The sequence below is a fragment of the Nycticebus coucang genome, chromosome 8 (assembly GCF_027406575.1).
Source record: "Nycticebus coucang isolate mNycCou1 chromosome 8, mNycCou1.pri, whole genome shotgun sequence".
Classification (NCBI taxonomy): domain Eukaryota; kingdom Metazoa; phylum Chordata; class Mammalia; order Primates; family Lorisidae; genus Nycticebus; species Nycticebus coucang.
The window spans coordinates 21,434,531-21,457,021 of NC_069787.1; the positions used below are offsets into that span (position 1 = coordinate 21,434,531).

General features: G+C 36.4%; 1 protein-coding gene across 4 annotated transcripts in view; it reads right to left on the bottom strand.

The window, feature by feature from the left end:
- The window catches only part of CHL1 (cell adhesion molecule L1 like), a 219,231-nt gene that overhangs the window by 1,920 nt on the left and 194,820 nt on the right, over window positions 1-22,491 (bottom strand). For 3 of the 4 annotated variants that reach the window (XM_053600236.1, XM_053600234.1, XM_053600235.1), the window contains 10 exons: window positions 19,630-19,731; window positions 19,242-19,439; window positions 17,884-17,954; window positions 12,334-12,556; window positions 10,847-10,962; window positions 10,504-10,708; window positions 10,171-10,293; window positions 6,819-6,998; window positions 2,199-2,360; window positions 1,411-1,542 (listed from right to left, as the gene is read on the bottom strand). In XM_053600236.1, the coding sequence (XP_053456211.1) occupies window positions 1,411-1,542; window positions 2,199-2,360; window positions 6,819-6,998; window positions 10,171-10,293; window positions 10,504-10,708; window positions 10,847-10,962; window positions 12,334-12,556; window positions 17,884-17,954; window positions 19,242-19,439; window positions 19,630-19,731 (1,512 nt within the window). The remainder of the gene's footprint in view (window positions 1-1,410; window positions 1,543-2,198; window positions 2,361-6,818; window positions 6,999-10,170; window positions 10,294-10,503; window positions 10,709-10,846; window positions 10,963-12,333; window positions 12,557-17,883; window positions 17,955-19,241; window positions 19,440-19,629; window positions 19,732-22,491) is intronic. The other variant, XM_053600237.1, reaches the window with a different exon arrangement.

Sequence of the window (22,491 nt, forward strand, 5' to 3'; positions counted from 1 at the left end):
TCATGATTTGAGGAAACAACTTTAGAATTTGGAGAAGGCCACTTCCCAAATGATTATTTTTTGGGAATAAAGGGAAAAGCAATATCTCTTTAAAGTTTCCAACTAATTAGCCAGAATACACAGTAGTCAGTATGAACCTAATTCGTAATCAGGCAATCTTCAGAGGGAGAAGTAAAGCGTATAACTGTGTACACCATCCACGTCTACAAAAACTCAGAAATTTTGCCCTTGTACATGGTAAGTCCCCAGTCAATATGGGCTGGATGAATCAAAAGACAACAAAGAACTTCTCACTACTCTCAACATCATCAAATTCATAGCAAATCTTTCTCTCTAATTTTTATATATTTTATATAAAAATCTTACATAGTACTCAGCCCTACTATGAAGCCAATTTATAGCTTTCATATGAAGGCCATAACCCAACTATAACACAAGAATATGGGGAAAGGGCTGAGGGAGAGGAAGGGAGGGGGGAGGTTAGTGTGGAGGGAGGATAATGGGTGGGGCCACACCTACGGTGCATCTTAGAATGGGTACAGGCGAAACCTACTAAATGCAGAATACAAATGTCTACATACAATAACTAAGAAAATGCCATGAACGCTACGTTGAACAGTTTGATGAGAATATTTCACATTGTATATGAAACCAGCACATTGTACTCCTTGATTGCACAAATGTACACAGCTATGATTTAATAATAAAAAAATTCTTACATAAGCTATAAGGTATTTATACTAAGCAAAAATTAATAATAACGCAATATGTATCTATGAAAAAAGACAAAACAAATTTGGAAGTTGAATGAAATTAAAGTAAAAGCAAACATTATATTAACACTATGATTTTTTTTTTTAATATTTTATGTACCATTATTTCAAGAGGCAGTGAATTCAACATACATCATGGTAGTATGAGATGCATTTCCAGCAATGGTCAACTACAAAAAAGTTGGCTGGTGGAGTCAGCACTGTTAGAATGCACTAGTGCAAAAACCTGCATTGCATATGTCTATAGAGAGGGACAATCAATAGATGGACCCCTTCTTCTTAAAACATTAAAACATAGGTGTGACTTAATAATATGGCTTCTCAATATCTCTGATCTTTTACAGACAGACAATAGAAGCTTGGAAGTATTATGTGGGCAAGCCTTGCTAGGGCCTACTTTAAGTATTAGAAACTAGAAAACAAGTAGCCAACTAGAAACAATATTCCAGACCATATATATTTCCTTTGGTTAATTAATTTGGCAGTATGTTTTTCTTCTCAGTACATTATATATCTAATTTGCTAGTAGAAATTTGAATTAAATGCATCTATATTTTTTAAAAAGGATGTCTTTGAAGAACACCTCCCAGAAAATACTATTTAGTAAGTTGAAAATTCCAGTAAGAAACAGTTTTACCTGAGTACTTTCCACCTTTGTTCCTCTTCACAAAGCAAACGGTTAATAAGATTAGTGTGAGCAGAGCAATCGCACACATCAAACCAATAAACCAGCCTTGAGTGGAGATGTCATCGTATAAACCAGCATATTCTGTTGTATAAAGAGAAAGCACAGCACTGAACATCAGGAACAGTTTTTGGTGTTACGTATGACAACTTGCAAGGAAATCAGGCATCCTTTTTAAATACACAACATAGCATCGATTTTATTTTTCTTTCCAATGTCCCCAGAAGGAATGTGATTTAAAGGGCAACTCGGGGAGGGAGAGAGAACACTGATAAATCGTTCCTTCTTTATTTAGAAAGGGCCTTCTTGAAGATTTTGAGAAAGAAAATCAAAGAAGGACAGTGAAGGTAAATGGCATTAAATATAGCAGCGGCAGAGAGAGCGCCAAGCACAAGCTGCCTTGGTTAGGAGCAGATCACTATGGAGCCTCAGTGGGTTGGGTTTGGTTTCGTTTTCTTTTATTTTCAGTTTGTGTTATTAAGATGTGTTAATTAGCAGGAGATATTTTTAGGCAACAATTCTGATATAAACAATAAGAGATAAAATCAGTTGCGTCATCGTGTAGCAATTTTCATCTTGATCATTTTAAAATGGCATGCCAAAATACAGTGAAATTAGGATTTTTATAGCTAATGTACTGCATATTTTTTCCTTTAATATAGGACGTAGGTAACATGAAATAATCTAAAGGACACAGATTTACTGCCTAAGACTGCCCCAGATATAATCTCATTTCTCACCTCTCCCTCTTGTCTCAATTACATCTTGAAAAATGCTATCATTATCGGCCCAATTCTTAGTCATTAGGCGAACTATATGTTCAGCTCCTGGCTCAAGTACCTCTATCGGGTGATTCTTTTGAGTAAGATTTACTCCTTCTGATATCTTCCCGATACCTTTACCTAAGAAATGTACACAGTTAAATCATATAAATTGCAATCATTGAACAGCAGGACATAAAAGGTAAAAAATGTTATTATTTGAGATGAATATGAAAGCCACTTATACCATGTTTTTCTCAGATAGGTTTTGAATTGCCAGAATTCAAGAAGTGACATTTCAAGACTTTCTTTTTGAATATACTGAAATTGAGTAAATGAAATGAATTCAGTTCATGGTTACTTAGGATGATGTACTTATTGATGAAATGTTACTATAAATCTCCCTGGTCATATGAGGGGCTCAAAATCAAAGGCTTTAAAATATTATACAACATAATTTAGTGCAACTTGGATTTTCATAAACCTACTGGGAAACGGAATATGGCCGTTTTGACTTATAATTGATTGCTATCCATTGCTATGGTACTATGATTTTAACTAACTATATATTACTTCTTTTTGCCTTACTCTGCTCTATAAATACTGATGAACTAGCATCATGATATGGTCATATAGTAAATATTTGAAATTTATGGAGACTTAAGCTACATAAAGTTCAGGTTTATAACTACATAAAAATGAAGTGGTTTTACTGGCATTTTGAAAATGCCCTGAAAAGTTAGTAATTTAAAAAAATCAATGTGTCAATACCAGGATCTCATGGTAGCAGATAAAATAGAATCAAGTTTAATTAAACTATATTGGTTTCTGATTTTTTTTTTAGCGACAGAGTCTCACTTTGTCACCCTCAGTAGAGTGCTGTTATGTCACAGCTCACAGCAATGTCCAGCTCTTGAGCTTAGGCAATTCTCTTGCCTCAGCCTCCCGAGTAGCTGGGACTACAGGTGCCTGCCACAACACCTGGCTATTTTTTTGTGGCAGTTTGGCCGGGGCCGGGTTCGAATTCACCACCTTTGGTATATGGGGCCAGCGCCCTACTCACTGAGTCACAGGTGCTGCCCTGGTTTCTGATCTTATAACCAAATATCTAAAATATTTTTGCATTTGCATTCCATAGCTTTGCTAGGAATCCACTCAACACAGTACATACAAAACAGAAAATGTTAGCAATTTAAAAATGAAATAATATATATTCTTTACTGAAAATATAAGTGGTTATATGTTACACATCAATATTTGGCTAGGTCTTTTCACAACAAAATAAATACTGATTATATAGTTACTAAATATCAAAAGGGCTTCATTTAAATAGGCACTATGGGAGGCCAGTTACGTGAGCAAAGCCTTTAAGATTGAGCACCATTGAAACAGAATACAATTAATTTTGACCTTGAAAAATAGAAATATTAGTATAATGTTAAGTAGCACAAGCTTTTGGAAAACAGAGCAAAGCAAGTGATTTTTTCAAACCAGTAAAGACACAAAAAGAATATTGTGATTAACTCCATCTTTTTCTCCCACTTAAGTTATGGAAAGTGATCCACTTGAAAATCGAAGTGACAACAAGAAAATAAAAAAAATGCGAGTGGATCAAATCCCATTCTTGGAATAAATGCCAAATAGCCTTAAAATCAACTATTTTGACAGAGCAAGAAGAAGAAAGACATAACAGTAGATTCTACTTTGCACAAAAGTCATCATTTTTAGAGTATTTGGTCATATCAAGATGTAGCTCTTCAGTGGAAATATATGTATTTTTTCAAAGATCATGTTGAAATCCAGTGGGAAAAGAATTTACAATTTTTTTTCCTGTAAATATGGCAAGACACGCCTATAGAAGAGAAATCAGGGTCAGCTGGGGAAGGGGGCAGTGGCTGGAATACAGAAAATGCAGATTCCTGGAAAAGAGCACAAACACACTGTGAGCGACACTTTAAAACTGCTGACACAGAAGACAGTGAGGAAATCTGCGTTAGATACGCAAACGCATCAGTTGTATTTTTAGTTTGAAGGAAAGATGTGGCATCAATTATAAAATCACACAAGTAGTATTTTCATTCTTCAAAAAACAATTTCTCAAGCATGAATGTAAACAAGCCCAAATTTTTCAACATATATACTAGAATGCGTGAGGTTTATAAGGCAATTCTGTGAATATTTTTTTTCTTCTGACATGCTGCAAATTGGCAAGAATGGGATTAGCATTTCTCTTGTTATTATGGTCTTGGTTCTGTCAAAAATAGCAGCCATCTCCATGCTTTAAATTCTGTTTTTTAAAAATGCAAAAGTTAGGGTCAGGCGTGGTGCCTAACGCCTGTAATCCCAGCACTTGGGAGGCTGAGGCGGGTGGATTGCCTGAGCTCACAGGTTCGAGACCAGCCTGAGCCAGAGTGCGACCCTGTCTATGAAAATAGCTGAGCACTGCAGCAAGCGCCTGTAGTCTGAACTAGTTGGGAGGCTGAGGCAAGAGAATTGCTTAAGCCCAGGGGTTTGAGGTTGCTATGAGCTATGGTGCCACAGCACTCTACCAAGGTAAGGTTTTGAGAGAGAAATTATTTGACTTATCTACTTCTCCCATAATGAGTTTGGAGTATTTAAAACATCTGAGGAAAACATAAGCCCTTTATTATTTAGATACAGTAGCAACAATAGGAGGGAAAAAGAAACCTATAGTTAAGGTCAGAGTGTAACCATTCTCATACAAATACACTGATTTGCTGTGATTCACAAGCTTTCGTATCTTTTAATATACATGGTTAATATTGGCTGCCTCACTGAAAACAAACAAACAAACAATTTTTTCCTTCCCTCAGGGCCATGGTGTTTTATTAGGTAAAGACAAGTCAAGAGAAACATGTGTGAGTTATATATACTTCACGAGGCCCCAGGCTCAAAAATAGTGTAAATTAAATACAACTCACATGGCAGTGAATGTTAATAAATGACAGGCAATTTAATTTTCTTCTTTACTGTTTTCTCCTCTTCCTGGAGTTCCTTCTACTGATTCTACCATTTCCTCATCCACAATTTGACAAAGCATTTAGAACACAGTCGGACACATAATAGATGATAAATAAAGGATTCTTTCTATTTTCCTTCTTGCCATCACTTATTTCCCTTTTCCTTTCCCCAAATATCTTGCCCATGCCTATCCAGAATAAATCCTACACTGGTATTTTATTTATTTGTTTTTGAGGCAGAGTTTCACTCTGTTGCCCAGGCTAGAGTGCCAGGACCACAGTTGAACTCACAGCAACTTCAAACTCCTGGGCTCAAGCAATCCTCCTATCTGAGCCTCTTGCGTAGCTGGGACTACAGGTGCCCAGCACAAGGCACAGGAATTTTTCTGTTTTAGTAGAGAGAGGGTCTCACTCTTTCTCAGCACGGGTCGCGCTATCTCAGTTGGTTTAGTTTGAACACCTGAGCTCAAGGGATCCTCCTGCATTGGCCTCCCAGAGTGCTAGGATTATAGGCGTGAGCCACCACACCCAGATACCCTGTTTCCCAGAAAATAAGACAGTGTCTTATATTAAGGTGTGCTCCCAAAGATGCTCTAGGTCTTATTTTCAGGGGACATCTTATCTTTCCTGTGAGTAGGTCTTATTTTCAGAGGATGTCTTATTTTCGGGGAACGGGGTAGTATTTCTTTTTATCTTATTAGTGTGTACATCAGTTCCTCTGATTCATTTACCTTCTAATTTCTCTGCTAAGGCCCTCTTGATCTCATAAAACGTTTAGTGAGTACACTGCTAAAATCGTAACTGGAGAAACAGTTTTTTTTTATTGTTAAATCATAGCTGTGTACATTGGTGCAATCGCCTGTACCCATTCTAAGATGCACCATGGATGTGGCCACACTCATTACCCTCCCTCCACCAAAACCTCCCCCCTCCCTTCCCCTTCCTTGGCCCTTTCCCCATAGTCTTGTGCTATAGTTGGGTTATGGTCTTCATGTGAAAGCTATAATTTAGCTTCATAGTAGGGCTGAGTACATTGGATACTTTTTCTTCAAATGGTTATAAGGTAGGAAAACAATAGAAAAGTGAAATTGAATTAAGAGAATTGTTCTACAAGTGAAACTGTAGACTTATGGACCGTTTTCAACTGAGCCAGTCATTTGGCATCAATCACTAGACATTAAAATAAAATTGACAGATGACTCAATGTATATGAACCAGGGCATGGGATTGAGATGTATTATATCTGTGTATCAAAATGTCTACTAAGGGAAGAGACAACTATTTTTCTGTACTGGAACATTTCTGAAAGAAAAATATCCCTTTACTAACCTTGTGACTACCTTTATGATCTTCTGTCCCCTATTTTAATTAAGTAAAATTATAGTTTCCGACCTTGTATACACTAATATATAATTTGATCGGTGTTGTGCAGAAATCCATAAATTGAGTCAATGTGAACTTTACAAACAAGATTAATAAATCCTGTATCTATGTTAGTGGAAAACAGAAGGTCAGGTGAATTTGAGTCACAATCATTTCTAATTTGCAATGATTGGCAAGACGCTTTCCTTTTGGGGAAGTTGTGTAAAAAGACACTGTAGAATCATCATGTACTTACTCCCTTCTCCTAAAGTGGAGCTTTCCTCAGTGATCGGTTTTCCACAGCCTTTTGAAGTACAAGCCCTCAAGTAGAATTTGTACTTGGTTGTTGCACTGAGGTTTGACAGACGCCAGCTGGGCTTGGATGGAGTTGTAATGTTGATATCATTTAATTCTCCAATCTCATAGGTATCATTTACTGAAGAAATAAACATGAACCACACAACCTCAAATTTTGTAATGCTTACCAATTCAAGTTACACTGGTTTTTATTTCTCTTGTGCTTATGCTTATAGTTACCTTAATTATTTGTGACCATCATTTAATTCAACGAGGTACACACAATTGCCATGACCATACCATACATGGCAAATCTGGGGTCCACCAAGAATAAGTACCTTGCCCCAAACTAGAGCCAGCAATTGGCAAATTGGGGGTTGAGTTCCAATCAAAGGGGTTTGATTGAGTCCCTCAAAAAGGGTTTCAGCCCTTTGACTCCAGAGAAACATCCTTAATCACTGTGCCATACTTAAGTCAACCTTCCAGCCTCATATTACCTTAATAATGACAAACTTCTTTCCATTTTATATATTCATTGTATCTTTGACTTAACTACTTCTAATCCTTTTGGGGAATAATTTGGTCAATGATTTGTGTGTCTTCTATGGTTTCTACTTTAATATATAGCACCAAATAAGTACTCAGTAAACACAGAATTAATAAATGAATATAGTAAATATTTTTAAATATCTTTATATTAAGCACTATATAAAGTGCTAAAGGAAATAATATGAATCAGATAACTTCTTCCAAAAAAACTGCAGTCTAGCAAGGATGTGAAATGTAAGACCCAGCAAGGTCTTTGTGTAAAAGAACAGATTACTCTAAGATTGTCATAAGAACAGTTCAGTAGATGAAATATGTCCAAGATAGTGGAGCTATTCGTGGCAAGAATAGGTTTAGAATAAATTCTCCGGACTCACTTCAAGATAACCTACAGGTAAAACATTATAATATTATTGACAATAAAAATGCCTTCCTCAGACTACACAATGTAATTAGGACAATGAAAAGGAAAAACAAATAAACTAGGCATGCAAACATAGGAAGAATGTGATAAAATCATCACTGTTTATAGATTATTTGAAAGCATAATTATGAAACACCAGAGTCCACTGAAAAACTACTACAATCAGTATAAGAATTCAGGAGAGACTTGGTGCTTGAAGCTCGGCGGCTAGGGTGCCAGCCACATGCACTCGAGCTGACGGGTTCAAATTCAACCCTGGTCTGCCAAACAATAATGACAACTACATCCAAAAAATAGCCGGGTGTTGTGGCGGGCACCGTAGTCCCAGCTACTTGGGAGGCAGAGGCAAGTGAATCGCTTGAGCCCAAGAGTTGGAGGTTGCTGTGAGCTGTGATGCCCCAGCACTCTACCCACGGTGACATAGTGAGACTCTGTTTCAAAAAAAAAAAAAAAAAAGAACTTAGGAGAGGATATATAGAGCTGTCATACATATAAATAGCTACAACTTAAAACATCTAATAACAACAACAAAAAAGATAAACTCCCTAAAAAGTCTCAGTGATTTATGAAAAGAGAGCGAAATAATTGTACAATAATATCATTTTATTTAAAAAATCCACGTATCAAGCAGTATGATAATCACTACAATTTTTAATATTTCAGCTTCTCTCTTATATTCTAAGAACTTACTCTCAAAATATTATAAGTTTAAATCTCCCATACAGATCAATACGAAGGTTAGAATTTAATTAACATTCAGCTGCTTCTTGTTAGGACAAGAAAAAGGCATATCTTGACAATAAATTGATATTTAAAAAAATCCTCAGGGGCGGCCCCTGTGGCTCAGTGGGTAGGGCGCCAGCCCCATATATCGAGGGTGGCGGGCTCAAACCTGGCCCCAGCCAAACTGCAACAAAAAATAGCCGGGCCTTGTGGTGGATGCCTATAGCCCCAGCTACTTGGGAGGCTGAGGCAAGAATCACCTAAGCCCAGGAGTTGGAGGTTGTTATGAGCTGTGACACCATGGCACTCTACCAAGGGCAATAAAGTGAGACTCTGTCTCTATAATAAATAAAAAAAATAAAATAATCTTCAGGTATTTCTTTAGTTCTTACTATTTGCTATTTAAAAAAAGATAGTATCAGGTTAAGAGCTCAGCAGCTAGAATTGGACTGACTTTGGTTTGTATTCTTACTTAACCCTTATTTTACTGCTTGACTTGTAAAATTCTATACAGCTTAATTCCCTCATTCATAAAGCAGTGATGGTACCTATCTCACAGATTTTTTATATAAATGAAGTACTGTAGGGAGATTGCTTAGTACTGATCCTGCATGACAAGCACTTGAAAAAGCTAAAATCTACTTCCACTGAGATAATGCCTTTATCTGTTTAAACACATGTGCTCAATTCAGCTCAGGCATCTGAAGCCGAAGCAAATGTGTGACCTGGATGGCTACAACTCTTCAAATGATGTGTGAGTGGCACATCAGGGCTTGGATCAAGTTGACTTTTGTAAGCAATGGAGAGTGGGTCTCTGTAGTTCTGATGTTTAGGAAATTCATTTCCTCAGAGTCTAAGATTTTCAGGGTGGAGCTTTTACTAAGGTTTTCTATGATGTCAGTCCCTCAACTTCCACTTTAAGATGACATGTAGACTTGAAGACTGTTAGAGATGGGAGACACATTGTTTTTACTCTAATGGTACAATGGCACGTGGGCAGAATATACTGTGAGAAATGATCAAAGACAACACATTAGTCCCCTCACTATTTCTCTGCACCAGAAGGCTGCCAATACAGGATTAAGTAAATACAAGGGTGAGTCTCTGTTTAGGATTAGTCTGGAAGCATGTGTCTGAAGCACAAGGAGTGTAGTGCAGAATTAACATGTGCTCTGAATCTCCATTATGTCACTTAATACTTCTCCTCTTCGGCATGTTTTTTAATTCTCAAAACTTTTTATACATAAACCTGTTTGTGGTATGTTGGTTTTTTTCTGAAATAAGGATCAGCAAACTTTTCTGTAAAGGGCTAGATTGTAAATATTTTAGATTGTACGGGGCATGTTGCAATGACTCAACTTTGCCACTCTAGTTAGAAAGCAGCTATAGATAATATATAAACAAGTGAACATAGCCATGCTCTAACAAAACTTTATTTATAAAAATAGACGGCATGCTGGCTTGGCCTGAAAGCTGGTTTATAGACCCCTGTGATATAAAGAAGGATATCAGTCTACAAATCATGGACGTAAGTCATCATTAGACTTTCTACTCTGCAAACTAAACAGTCGACAAAATGAATGTTCATAGATCAGCTCCAAATCCAATTTTTACTTACTTATCTGGTATTGTAATAGATAGCCAGTTAAGTTTCCATTTAATTTCTTAGGTAGTCCCCAAGATAAAGTGGCAGCGTCTTTATCAACTTTGATAATCTTGAGAAAAGTTGGCTGTTCAGGTACTAGAAAACACAAGACCAATAATAAACACTCGCAAATTAGTACATTTCTAAAACAAATAAGTCCCATTAGATTACAAATCTTTATAGAAGTTTAGAAGCTAATCCATATGAAGTTAAGTATTAACTAATTACAAATAAGGAATAAAATATTGAAGATGGCCACTGGATAATTTCCATTGTTAACATTATTCTATGTTCTTATTCTCTCACCTCCTTCTGGTGTTTGAAATATATAAGGCTCACTTTCTGGACCAGCTCCTTTGGAATTGTAGGCTAAGACTGTTAAGTGAAATTCACTAAAGGCATCTAAAGAAGGAACCATTCCAGAGTTCCTTTGTCCTGAAAATCTTAGAAAGTTGACTTCTTTGGGATGTGTTCTTCCATCCAACAGACTTTTTGTTTTCCACCAATTTATCTGCAATGAAAATAGTGATCCTTTAACATTTCAACCATCATGGCAGATTCTGTTTTGGCTTCTTCTGAAATCAGTTTTTATGTATACTCAGGAAAAATACTAATTCAACCACAACAAACAGAAAAAAATGATAAATACCTGATATCCTTTCAGACGCCCATGTACTCTGTCCTTTGGAATTGTTGACCAGGTAACTTTAATTAATGTGCTGTTTATCACATCCACCCCATGGATCAATGGAGCCATATCAGGATCTGTTAAGCATGTAAGTAAGATCGATTGAGCTTCCAATAACCTCCAACTTGGTTATTATGATCCTTTTTAAAAGGTGATTTTCATAATGTTTAATCAGGGGAAAGCTCTTCTGTGAAATCAATTCTAAATGGAACCAAGAGAATTTCTCATCACAGTGGAGTTTCTCAGCCCCTGTAGGTTTCTACGAGAAGAGGATTTTCTGTGCCACACCAAGAAATGAGTTCCTCCAGATGGATACAACATAGGAAAATATATTTAGAAATCATTCTGTGGGCAGTTTGCCTCTTAGCAAGTACAGACAAGTAGTATAAATAAAAATCACTTGAGAAGTTTGTTAATTAAATATGAATAACAGCTAACGTTAATTGAGCGTGTCATGGACTATTTATTCAAAGGGCCTTACCTGGATGGGCTCATGCAATTTTTAGGATAAGCCTGAGAGGAGGGTATTATTGTCCTTATTTTATAGGGGTTCTTACTATAAAGAAATAAACTAAGCTCAGAGTAGTCAAGTCTAATACTATCTTAGATCACATGTGATATGTTTTTTATGTCCTTTTACTTGGGTAGCAGAATTTAGACAGCTTGTAAATAAGCAGTTAGTTATTTCTCATTCTCAATTATCTTCCCTTTTGGGGTTAAATTATTACTTTGGATTCCGAGAGAAGAATAATTATAGCTCTTAATGTCATTCACTGCATTAACAATACAGAATGCAGTATCTTTTTCCTTTTCTAAGAATTTATTTGCAGCAGTTACTATGGTATCAATATTTAAAAGTATGATCAAATCATCAGAACCTCAAAACTGTGTGTGTGTATAATTCTATATACCAGTCTGGGTTTGTGTCTCATCAGTGATAGGAGTAGGAGGGCTCCAGACACGCAACTGAGGCTCAGAGCATGACTGCATGTGGCTATCAGGAAGTCCTTGACAAGTAAGGGCAAATGTAATTTAAAACTTTATGACAGTTATGCTGCTTAAGTGATTGCAGTTATGATTCCAGGGCTTTGATTTTCAATGTAGAAAACAGCTTTGTTAGGAAACTGGATACACTTGAAAATTTTAGGGTCCTTCCTTAGCACTCTATCAGCTGTCCTGTAGTCAATCTTAAGATAAGAACCATGCGTTACAGTTTTTTTTTTTGTTGTTGGGGATTCATTGAGGGTACAATAAACCATATTACACTGATTGCATTTGTTAGGCAAAGTCCCTCTTGCAATCGTGTCTTGCCCCAGAAGGTGGTTTTTTTTTTTTATCATCCACAATTAGTATATCCTTTTTACAAGCAAACATTTGTCAACATAAAAGCAATATATTTGAGAAACACTGTGATTGATGTGTTTAGTAGTTTCACGTGTGTCACTTACAGTCTTCTCCAGAATAGAGAGTTACTGACAGAGGCTCAGGCCCAGAGCCGAGCTGATTGACAGCCTGGACTTTGACATCATAAGGAGCATAGACAGTGGGTGTCATCACCCGCAGTGTGTGATTTGTCACTGTTTCTTCTTCCCACTCCACTGGGGCTCCCTGTGGCTTCCAAGTCACTCTGTACTCCAGCCCTGGTCCATTCTGCTCCATGGATTTCAAAGGCTAAAACAGAAGCAAGATTCTTTCAGCTGGCTCAGAGTTGGTGGCGAGCCAGCATAAGTGGAGTAAGAAACACTGCAATGGAAGGCTCATTCCTTGGGAGATCTTAAATCCCCCTTCTTGGCTTAGAAGTACTTGCGAAAAAATTTTGTCATCAAGTAAGAGTAAGTTGGAAAATTAATTCCTCACCTCCCTAAGTAATGGGAAACTTGGGTTATACCTTCATAATTACATCTAAGCTTTCAGATATGAAAGAATTTACAAAGAAACTCCAGAGAAGGTTTTAGCTTTTACTTATGCCTTCTACTACATCCTACCTTTTCTTTTTTTTTTTTTTTGCAGTTTTTGGCCGGGGCTGGGTTTGAACCCGCCACCTCCGGCATATGGGGCCGGCACCCTACTCCTTTGAGCCACAGGCACCACCCCTACATCCTTTTCAATCCTAAAGAAATGGGAGAAACAAAAAAGCCATGGCCATGAATTCTTTGGATGTGAATGGGATGTCCCCCAGGGCTTTGCACAGAGAACCCTTTCCTCTACTTGAGTCCATCCTTCTCCATTTTTCTTCCATGGAAGAAACAGATTATGTAAATCTTTAATTTTGAAGAACATGTATGTTTATACTTGAATACCCAGAAGAAGAAGTGGCTCCTTTTCTGTAATAAAATAATTTCCTAGCTCCTTGACTATTCTGCTTCTATTTCTAAGAGAAAATACTCCATCAAGTGATTTATCTTGCTATATAAAAACATTTGGTAGAGGAATTTGTAGTACAGGAAATTGGTTATTTCCACTCTAGTTTTAATTGAGCAATACTTTAATTTAAAAACGAGTAACCTGATTTAAACTGTGCTTCATTTCACAAAAATGGGGCTGTGCATTTAGATGAATCAGTTATACAAAATATATTTAAAAATAAATTTTAGTCTTAGATTTAAGTCCTAATTACTATTATATAAATAGTAATTTTGTCTGTGTATGTGAGTGATTCATAATGTCTTATGCAGTGTTCTTAAAGAACCCGGAAGGTTCCTTTACTCAGTGTAATTTACTAAAATACGTATTAAAGGTATTGACTGAATTAAGGTGAAAGCACAGTAGTACATCAGCAAACTAATTTCAAGTGTCTGCTTATTCCAAAGTGAATACTAGCATTAAATGGAATAAAAAAAAATTCTGAGATTTTTCCATAGTCATTTTTTATACTTGCGTTCATTGGAAAGTTTTACTCCAAGATATTTTCTGGTATGATAAGGATATAAATTCACCAAGGGCTTTAGCACAGTCCAAATGGCTTTTAGTGCCATGTTGTAATTTGGAAATATAATTTCTTTCAGCCCTCACTGACAATAAATGCATACAAATAATATTACATTTACACATGTTTTGCTTTAAGGGAAAGAGTTAAATTTAAGAAAGTTTTCTAGAAATCTTTTAAAAACTGTACCATTTTTAAGAAAAATACTTTAGGGATATTGCCAGCTTCTTTGATACTTCGGATCCTAAAGGAACAGCAGAGATGTTTCTTATTTGGCTTTGAGGCAATAGCCAACCTCAGAAAATTCTAGAATAAGCCCCTCAGCAAAGATAGACTACAAGAAGCAATGTCAGAGCATGTCAGGAGGCCAGCCCGTTCCCTCCACAGTGAAGTTTCCCACACAGAAAGAATCTCTAGAAAAGAGATTTTTCACTTGCGGTCTAAGAATCTCTAAATGGAACCCAAAGACAACTTTCAAAGTATCTTAGAAGCCAATGATATTGTTAGGAAGACCTTTTGTGCAAAATTATCTGGCAAAAGAGTCTATACTTCTCAAAGGTTTTCAAAAATATTATGAGCCGAGCAAGGTTATAACTACTTATCTAGAAACTGGAAAGACTACTATACTTTCTTAATTCTATTTTATTGTTTTTTAATTTTTTCAACATTTTTATTTATTTATTTATTTATTTATTTATTATTAATTGTATACAACATACTATTTTGAAATATGTGTACACTATGGAATGGATAAATTAAGCTAAATGGCATATATATTACCGCACATATTTCTATTTTGGGGGTTAGAGCACTTAAAATCTAATCTCTCAGCAATTTTCAAGAATACAGCACCTTGTCATTAATTAAACACTAGTCATACAGTATCCTATTTAATCTCACTTAATTTCATTTTAAAACAGGTGGATTTTTGGGTGGTGCCTGTGGCTCAAAGGGGTGGGGCACCAGCCCCATATGCCGGAGGTGGCAGGTTCAAACCCAGCCCAGGCCAAAAACAAAAACAGGTGGATTTTCTTACACTTGTAATAGACATAATAAAACCTAGATCCATTAGGAATTAAACAACTTGGCCCGGTTATATAATAACCAGGTAATTGAAGGAATTCCTATTTCTGGAATATTAGTGGGCTTTAAACTTTTTATTTGTTTGTTTCTAGTTATCTCTCAAATTAGAAATGTTTTATTTTATAAAGGAAGTTAAAATTCATATATATACACATATGCTTAAGAGCAACAGAGACTATCAAGAAAAAATATCCTAATGTAAATTTTAGCTGAATAGGTTGGAGTGGATTTGTTTTTGTGTACTTTGAGAGAAATAAAATTATCTTACTTCAACATTTAAAATATATGAGTGAGTCAAAATCTGCTTAATATATGTGTGAATTTTAGAAGATCATGCTAACTAAAAAGTCTAGCGTTACCATCAAGTTAAAATAACATGTTAGCTTCATCAAACCCTGTTCAATGTTAAAAAACAAAATAAAACTTTAACAATCAAAAAGTAGAGATTTCTACTTTGTTCCCAGGGCTCATCTGCATTGTTAATCCTTTTGTGAAAGATCAACTTTTTTTTTTTTAAATGAATTATGTATTTCTAATCACTATCTTGTATACAGAAATTATGCTGTAAGCCAGTCTCTGGAGGGGGTATCATAATTCATTCCCAATATTATCTGCTTGTACACTTGGGAAATATCTAGCATGAAACTCCTTTTTGCAAGATAATCTATACAAAACAATATTCAAAGAATGAATATTCTTATATGTCACTGGCTGTGTTAGTAGTTATTAGATCACTGACACTTCAAGATAAAATGAAACACTAGGGGACCTATAATGAATGTCAATCCAAAGCCCTGTGACGGTTTCCTTCCTCTAGTCAATTAATTACTAAATTACATGTCATTTGCTCTTCAAAAAAAAAATTCTAACATTGGAACAGAGCATTAGTAATCAGTGGTGTGTGTCTTTTAAAGGGAAAAAAAATGGCCTATGTGTGAGTGGAGCAGTAAGGAAGACTGTACATTTCCACCATTCTTTCAATATAGCTAAGCACATGGGATTTGGGTGAGGTCATTCAACTCTGGGAGTTTCAGTTTCTTTGTATGAAATAATGAGGCTGACACCTTTGAACGACCATGTCTCTCCCAAAAGGAGTGGTGAGGATTAATGAGCTAAGATTACTGGAACATGGTGGGCTTCTCTGAGGAACTGGCTTGCAAATTATACACAGTACAATCTCTGTAAGATGACTACCCCAGGGACTATAACAAACTGGTCAACATATGGAGGTGGTCAACATAAGGAACTAGGTTACCGTTCATGTGGTGCATGTCCAGTCTATGAAAATTAGGTCAACTTGAGGAGCTTGTCAATTTAGGAAGGTGGCCAAGTAAAGATGTTCTATTGTAGTATTAGTGATCTCTGATCAGTTGTATCACCTACCTTATAGAAATGTCTATGGAATGTAAAGGAGGATATGACAGATACACTCCAAATGAATACAAGGGTAACATAATTTCAGACCATAAATTCTGAAATCATCAAGATAATGATGTAGTAGTAGCCATGACCACAAATTCAAGGAAAGGAATAATATTCTTGGATATATTAAGTTTCTGTACGTGACTAAATTTTCTTTAAAATTTTCTACATCTTAAATTTGTAAAACATAATTTCATTGAAATAGAAACAAAGGGTTAAAGTTGACATAAAAAATATTTACTAAATATTTGGCAGGGATGGGCCATGTGATTATATAATGAGAACAAGGATCAGTATTTGAGGAACAAAGCAAATCAAACTTTACCATTTTAAAATTTTCCCAAGAATCATGCCTGAAACAAAGTGTGGAAATAAATTAATATATTCTAGCATATGTTTAAAAAGTTCTATGTTTATACAAAATTCAATGAGTTCAATGTTGGAGGCATATTATTAAAATGGTTGAATGGGAATTTACTTTCATAGAGGTCAATATATCTGTTCATGAAATATGTCCAAAAAGGCTAGGTGCACCAGTTCACACCTGTAATCCTAGCACTCTGGGAGGCCCAACTCAGAAGATTGCTGGAGCTCAGTAGTTCAAGACCAGCCTGAGCACGAGCGAGGTATGATCTCTGCTAATACTAGCCATGCTTTGTGGCAGGTGGCTGTAGTCCCAGCTACGTGGGAGGCTGAGGCAAGAGGATCACTTCAGCCCAGGAGTTTGAGGTTGCTGTGAGTTACACTGCTGCAGTTCATGACCCATGAGACAGAGTAAGGCTCTGTCTCAAAAAAAAAAAAAAAGAAAGAAAGAAATATGTTCAAATAGGAGAGGAAAATAAAGTTCTTAACTATTACAGAAGAAATTTGGAAATAACACTAGACTAATTCAAGTTCTCTGAGGAGATATAAAATTTTATGCTGAATTCAAAAAGAATTCTATTTAGCAACATCTAACAGAGAGATGTAATGGTAGGAAAAGTGAGTTTTGAGAACCAAAAATATGTAAGTTTAAATGCTAGCGTTGTTAATTTCAGGTTGTGATGTGATGGGCAAAACACTCATCATCCTGGATGTCACATCTATATCTAGTACAAGGTGTTAATGACACTTTCATGACAAGGTTGTCCTCACAATTAGAAAGAAGGATACAAAATGCCTAATGGTGCTTAGAAGTGGTAAATAAATCTTTGGGGGTAATCCTTTTGATACATGTAATATCAAGTAGACTAATTTTAGTTTGAAATTGTCAATATTTTTTGAATAAGAGATAATCTAGAATTTTGGTAATAAAACTATCAGGAATCCAAAACTTTTGGAAACATTACAACTAAATCACTTTCACTTCTTAAATCATTCACTAGCGTTTCGCTCTTTGTAGTGATGTATTATTCTAATCACAAAGATCCTTAAAATACATGACGAGGACAACCCACAAACTAACTTCATATTCAAATCCTATCTCTTTGATTTTAAAAAGATTGTTCTATCACTGTACTTAGCATGCACGCATAGGAAAAAGAAAAAAGAGAGCAAAGAAATACATAATACATCGAGGAATACACACCTCCCATTTAATAATCATTTCCTTGGGTTGAGAAGCCTGAACTCTTATGTTCTGTGGATTCTTGTCTGGAGCTGGAAAATTACAAGCATAAACATTATTTTTCATACTGTATGGTAACCCAGAGATAAATCATCATTTCATATTCCCCCCAAAATAAAATATTTAAATAACTTTGATTATAGTTATTAATTTCTATCTGGTTCAGTTCCTAGAAAAAGATTTGAGGCAGTTTTGAATATATATATTTTACATAATGGAGTATAATGGTGTTCTTGGAGTTATATTAATTATTACCCAATGGACAGTAGATGGTTTACTAAATATGCATCAATTTAAAACCCGCTTTTTAAATTTTTAAACATGTTTTCTAATTTTAAACCTACTTTTAAAATAGGCTTTAATTTGAAATCTGGTTTACTTTTTCCATCAGAATTGTCATTAGAAATATATGTTGTGAATATTTGTAGGAAAAAAATGCCTAATGCCTAAACATTAGGCATTAATAACAGCAGCCAAGTTTTAAGGACATCAAATAGAAAAAAAACACATAGGATAGCCGGAATATATCCAGATGGATCCATTTTATTAGAAATGGCCAAGTATGGAGGTTAGTGCAAAGTAAGACACACATTACATTCACACAAGTATCTCATTCAATTATTACCTCGACTTGCTTTTTCTCAGTCCAAAAAGAGAAGTCTATTCTAGCATCTTAGTTTATCCATACTATGACCACAATTATAACCAATGCCAATTCAGTAACACAAATTTTAGCACTGTCCCTCTAGAGAGTTAAAGAACATGCATTTTGGAAATTTGGATAGATATCGAACTATAAAAATACACTAAGTACATAAAAATTATAGGAAAATGTTCAGGCTATTTGGGGATGGTACAGTTAGGTGATGAAACTGTTATGTCTTAAATAATTAAAATGAAATTGTATTTTAAATTAAAAAAAATTAATGATGTTAAATATATTAAAAATTCATCCAAGTGTCTACAGTGAGTCAAAAGTTTTGTATCAGAAAGTTGAATCCTTGAGTTTGCTATACTCTGAACTCTAATGTAGAATGGACTTAGATACAATGTTTAGCTACTAGAAATTACTCAAGAGTCACGTTTTCTCACATGGCACCTCCCCTCCAAATTTCTTGCTCTCCTACAAAATTCTCTCAACCTCCTACAAAATTCTTCTGAAACCGATGTACTTTGAGTATTTCATGTTGTTAGTTTATAGAACCTTTCAAGCTATTTGGAGAAATTTAATAGACCTATACTCTTTTATTTTTTAGATATTCAAAGATAGGACCAAACTGAAATATTTTCTTTGAAACCCAATGTGAGGGCCTGCATACCTGCTGGTGGTGTCTCATGGTGGTCTGATGGCTGGCTGGGTTCACTTCTCCCTACTTCATTCACGGCTTTGACCCTGAACTGGTATCTTACATATGGAGCCAAAGGTAATATCACTGTTGTTGCCTTTCCTTGGACTCTAGTCAGTTCCTCCCACCTTCCTGGTTCTTCTTTGTTTCCTTCAAATTCGACAATATACTCTGACAGTAGGGACATGGGAAAACATTAGAAGGTATTGAGTATGCTCAAGTTATGCTAAAACTTACATGTAATATTAAAAACTGAAAAGGATATTTTAGTGGATAATCCACTAAGGGTGGTTAAAAAATGACTTCAACATTCATTTTGATCCTGTACGGTAAGGAAAAGAGTGGCCTCAAGTCCTCCTACCGCTAATATTGCTATTGTGGTCATCACCAGCTTCCCAGGTCAGCCGAACACTCCTGTTCTCTCTGTCAGACAAATGAAGGTTTTCTGGTGGATCTGGAACATCTAATCAATAAAAAAAAAGATAAAGATAAAGGAAAAGTACAGATTACTGCCTTTGTTTGCCCAATTTCCTTGCTCAAGCCACACTTCCTCACTGGGCCCATCTCTGATCTTAGCTGCTCACACCTCATCAGCCTCTGAGGTTCTACCTCAAAGGCAGCTTCCTTCCTATCTATCCCCACACTTGACTATTTTATCTCCCTCTTCTCTGATTATATTTCTGAAAGGGTTAACCTTGACCAGGGGTATCAGAATTCTTTTAGGGGTATTTATTAACAATGGATGGCCTGGGAGGTGGCTCAGACTTGTAATCCTAAGAGACCGAGGCTCAGGAGTTCAAGATCACCCCAAACAGGAGGAAGACCAGTCTCTACTAAAAATAGAAGTAGCCGGGCATTGTGGCAAGCAACTATAGTCCCAGCTACTCGGGAGGCTGAGGCAAGAATATCTCTTGAGCCCAAGAGGTTGAGGTTGCTGTTAGCTGTGATGATACCACAACACTCTACCCAGGGCGACAGAGTGAGATTCTGTCTCAAAAAACAAAATAAAACGGTGAAGATTCCTAGGCTCTTAGCTCACTGAAGGCGTTGGACCCAGGAATCTGCATTTCCAGTTTTCTCAAGTTTGAGAAACATGAGTATCTCACATAGATTACTTTTTTTCTTCCGGCTCATATTTAGTTATATGCCTGATGCATCACCTGTCTGTTACTAAAAGGACTTTCAAGAGGAAGGATCTTTCTTTTCTGTAACTGTGTTGGACTTTTATTGTGACTTATAGCAATAGATTTTCAATATAATATAGCAACACGTATACTCTTCACCCAGAGTACTGAAAAAAACTAGCAAAGCTGTTTATATTGGAAGAGGGAAATTTGGCACTGATAAATGTTGTTACAGAAACTGGAAAATTGAGTAGGTGATGACAAATTTTAGGGTGTTAAGTACATGGAAATTTCTGGTACTTTTAAAACAAAGTAACAGTAAAAAGGAAATCTTATCTCTAATGGTCCTTACTACCTAAATGTGATTTGAATTCTTTCAGGTATTGAAGGACATTTATCTTGTCCCAGAGGGGAGTTAATGAGGGTATTATCTAATGCCGCCCTTCAATGGGCTCTTTCTTCTCTAAGTGGAAAGCGCCAGTTACTGCTCCCTTTGAATATTTGACAGTTGTTGAAAATTTAGATTGACAACAAGTATCCTTCTCATTTCAGATTTTTTTTTTTTCTTGAATGTGGCTCACAAATGTCTTCAAACTTTAGGGCCTTAAATAGGAAATATTTCTTCAATGATTTTCAGAGTCTCTGAGCTCAAGCAACTTGTTTATTTTCAGTACTTCCTAAGAGTCCACTGATTTCTGACGTTTCCTAAAATAACTAAGGCTGCATGTGCATATGAGATTAAAATCCGCTTCCTCTAAGGATTGTATGGAGCTAGAATTGATGAACTCCCAGCTGAGGGTTTAAAAAATGATATTCTTACAAGCGTGTTTCTTTCAAGGCTTTTGAAAATAACTTCTGAATGAAGTGGGTCAAGCATATGTTTTTAAAAATTGTCTTCCAGGGAGGAAAAAATCCTTTAGAAACCAACTATGGCACATTCATTATTGTCAGTTATTGAGATACCTGTTCGTAAACCAGAGGTTGTTCTAAAAAATGAGAATGCAAACATCAAAGAAGATTAAAAATGCAGCTTACCCAATAGAATAAAATATTTTTATTCTCAAAATTGTGGTAGATTACTTCATACCTAAATAGTCATATAATCATAGCCAGCATTATGTAAAATTAACAAAATTTAATAGTTCTACAAAAAAAGCAGCGTTATTATAAAAATGAAAAAATAAAATCTTAATTTTCCTTTCCTTTTTCTTTATTTTGAGATAGAGTCTCACTATGTTGCCCTGAGTAGAATGCCTTGGCATTGTCATAGCTCACGGCAACCTCTTTTTTTTTTTTTTCCTGTAGAGACAGAGTCTCACTGTACCGCCCTCAGGTAGAGTGCCGTGGCGGCCCACGGCTCACAGCAACCTCTAACTCTTGGGCTTACGCGATTCTCCTGCCTCAGCCTCCCAAGCAGCTGGGACTACAGGCGCCTGCCACAACGCCCGGCTATTTTTTTGTTGCAGTTTGGCCGGGGCTGGGCTTGAACCCGCCACCCTCGGCATATGGGGCCGGCGCCCTACTCACTCAGCCACAGGCGCCGCCCCTCACGGCAACCTCTTAACTCCTGGGCTCGAGCGGGCCTCCTACCTCAGCCTTCTGAGTAGCTGGGACTACAGGTACCCACCCCAGTGACCAGCTATTTTTTCTATTTTGAGTAGAACCAGGGTCTCCCTCCTGCTCAGGCTTGTCTTGGACTCCTGACCTCAGTCAATCCTCCTACTTCGGCCTCCCAGAGTGCTAGGATTACAGGTGTGAGCCACTGGATTCAGCCAAAATCTTAAATTTTTTAAGTACAGTGAAAAACCAAAGATCACACAGTAGGAAACCACGCCCCTCGGTGCTGCCATTGCCCAAACCCCTACACTCTTTGGGGCGCTGATAAATTCCAGCTTATGTAAAGCTCAACTATTTTTTCTGGTGAATTACTGTTGGAAAAATTACAAGAGGACTGAGCCTTTCTACTTGAGAAAGATCAGATCCCTATGGCTCAAAGTCCAATTTTGCTGAGCAAAGTGCACAGATCCATAACTTCTCCAACCTGGGAACTGTTCTTATTTCTTCCCCCTCCCTCCCCCCACTGGGTTACCATAATAAAC